General features: G+C 38.6%; 1 protein-coding gene across 1 annotated transcript; it reads right to left on the minus strand.

Moving 5' to 3' along the window:
* Positions 1 to 1,017: 1,017 nt before the first annotated feature.
* On the minus strand, positions 1,018 to 1,965 carry LOC144762005 (olfactory receptor 5AR1-like). The gene has a single exon (XM_078647172.1). It carries the CDS (start codon positions 1,963 to 1,965, stop codon positions 1,018 to 1,020), a length of 948 nt encoding a protein of 315 aa, XP_078503298.1.
* Between the last annotated feature and the right edge of the window lie 489 nt (positions 1,966 to 2,454).

Here is a 2,454-nt window from a genome sequence, read left to right on the forward strand (position 1 = left end):
TACAATGAAATAAAACCTCACCGTTGTCCAAGCACTGCACCAAGCCATATACTGTCACTCCAGTCTGAGAAAAGCTCATTTTGTGGATGTTCATGACACCCAAACCTTTTAAAACTTTCACATATATTTCCATGTGCACACTATCATCTAAATCATTTTAGGAGAATGACAGGCAAGGGTTATTCAACATAGTATTGTTTATTTGGGTATCTTGCTAAGATTTCATTCTTCACTTTGGAAAAGAAGTACAAGCAAGCTCTTAGGTACTTCCTCCCACATTCGAAACTTGTTTCATATTAACGTAAATTACATAGGAGCTCCTGACTTCTATGTAAATCCAGTTACCAGAAGGAATGTTTACACTGTGTTAAGCTCATCGAGATGTCCTGAATCAGGAGTAAGAATAATTGGTTAAATACATTTTTGACAATATGTTCCCAGTATTAGGCAACCTCACAACACTGATAGAAGAGATACATGAGGCATGTGATGTGCATCATCCATTTCATATGTCTCTCGACTTAGCAAATATTTTGTTATTCCCTAATGAATTTTTTATATTAGACCAGGCGTCACTTTCAACTAGCCATGTAAGACTGGCTCAATAGACCTTTACAATAGTGAAGGACATTCAAGTTAGAACACACCCACTTCACATAAAATATCCCATATTTTTCCTTGTCTTCGACCTCATTATGTTAGTGCACTTTCACTTATATCAAAGTATCATCCAATAGCAGATGTTCCCTATGGGACTGTTTCTATGTTTATTTGTCTAAGCTGGTCAACTGAACTAAACTAAGACAACAAGTCCCAGGGTACACTACATTAGCAAAATAGATACCCAGCATTCGAAATAGGTTGCACATCTCATCAATTGCACATTAAACATCCATTAATTTGGAAATATGTTCTAATTTTACATACATGGAATCGGAGTGTTTAGGCACATCATACTTTACATCACTTTTTGTTTTCTTGTGCAGGTATTATCTAATTCAAATAATTCTTGAATAATCAGTGAGTACCAATCCTGTTAGTCACTTTTCTCTGAATGATTGTCCTCAGGGCCTCCTTTACCTCCGTATTCCGCAGGCTGTAGATCCATGGATTCAGCATGGGGATCACCACACTGTAGAACAAACTAACAACCTTGTCTTGGTCCAGGGAATAGGTGGATGAAGGGCGGAGATAAGTGAAGAGGGAAGTCCCAAAGTATAAGGTCACACCTGTGAAGTGAGGTGCGCATGTGGAGAAAACTCGGTGTCTCCCCTCTGAGGAGCGCATCTTGAAGATGGTTGAGATAATTGAAACATAGGAGAAAAAAATTACTGAAACAGAAGCAAATACAAGGAAACCAATACATATAAACAATATCACTTCATTGATGAAAGTGTCTGTACATGACATCTTGAGCAATGGAGGAAAGTCACAACAGAAATGATGAATTTCCCATTGACAAAAGGATAGTCGGAAAGTACAACATGTCTCTGTCACTGAGTGCACAATTGCTATCATATACATTCCAATCACCAGCCAGAAGCAATATGTATTGGTCATAATGGTTGTATAGGAAAGTGGCCGACACACAGCGACATAGCGATCACAGGCCATAACAGTCAGTAACAATGCCTCCATGGTGCCACATTTGCAATAAACAAAAAGTTGCACCACACACCCAGTGATGGAAATCCTCTTTGTCTTGCAAAGCAGATCAACCAGCATTTTTGGGGCAATAGCAGAGCAGTAGCATATATCCAAAAATGACAGGTGGGCCAGAAAGAAGTACATGGGTTTGTGCAAGCGGGGAGCCATTTTAATTAATGTAATTATGCCAATATTGCCCAGCACCGTGATGATGTAAACCACTAAAAATAATATAAAGAGAGGAGCTATTAGTGCAGGGTCATCTGTCAGTCCTAAGAGAGAGAATTCTTTAGGCAGGGTTCGATTTCTGGCTTCCATTCTCCAGCTTATTACGTCCTGGAAAAGGATGACATATGGTTAGAAGTAGAAGAAACATGGATAGATGGCACAGTTAGATATTATTCCACTGTCATATTGCATCTCCCTCATATTCCATTCTTCTCTCCTGTGACCTATCTGACATGTCTGGATTGCATGAACTATGAATGGGACATACAGTCTCTGAATTGGAACAGTCCTGAGGAATCCCACTAAATATTGACTGAGGCTTATCTAAAACAGATCATCATTTTTTTCACAGGTCATCTGAGCACATTAGACCAGATAAAGTCTGGGCTATCAACAGCTGGGGGGACAAAAAGCACAGTATTTAGCTGTTATCTTTTAATGTTATTTTCCCAACGCCACATACACACAACTACCAATAATACTGTAAGTAGGAATCGTAGATAACAATTTAATATGTATGTTACAGAGCAATAAGTGGAATAGAAGTATAACTTTAAAATCCAGTCATGTGTCAGTGAA

The sequence above is a fragment of the Lissotriton helveticus genome, chromosome 1_1, assembly GCF_964261635.1.
Source record: "Lissotriton helveticus chromosome 1_1, aLisHel1.1, whole genome shotgun sequence".
Classification (NCBI taxonomy): Eukaryota; Metazoa; Chordata; class Amphibia; order Caudata; family Salamandridae; genus Lissotriton; species Lissotriton helveticus.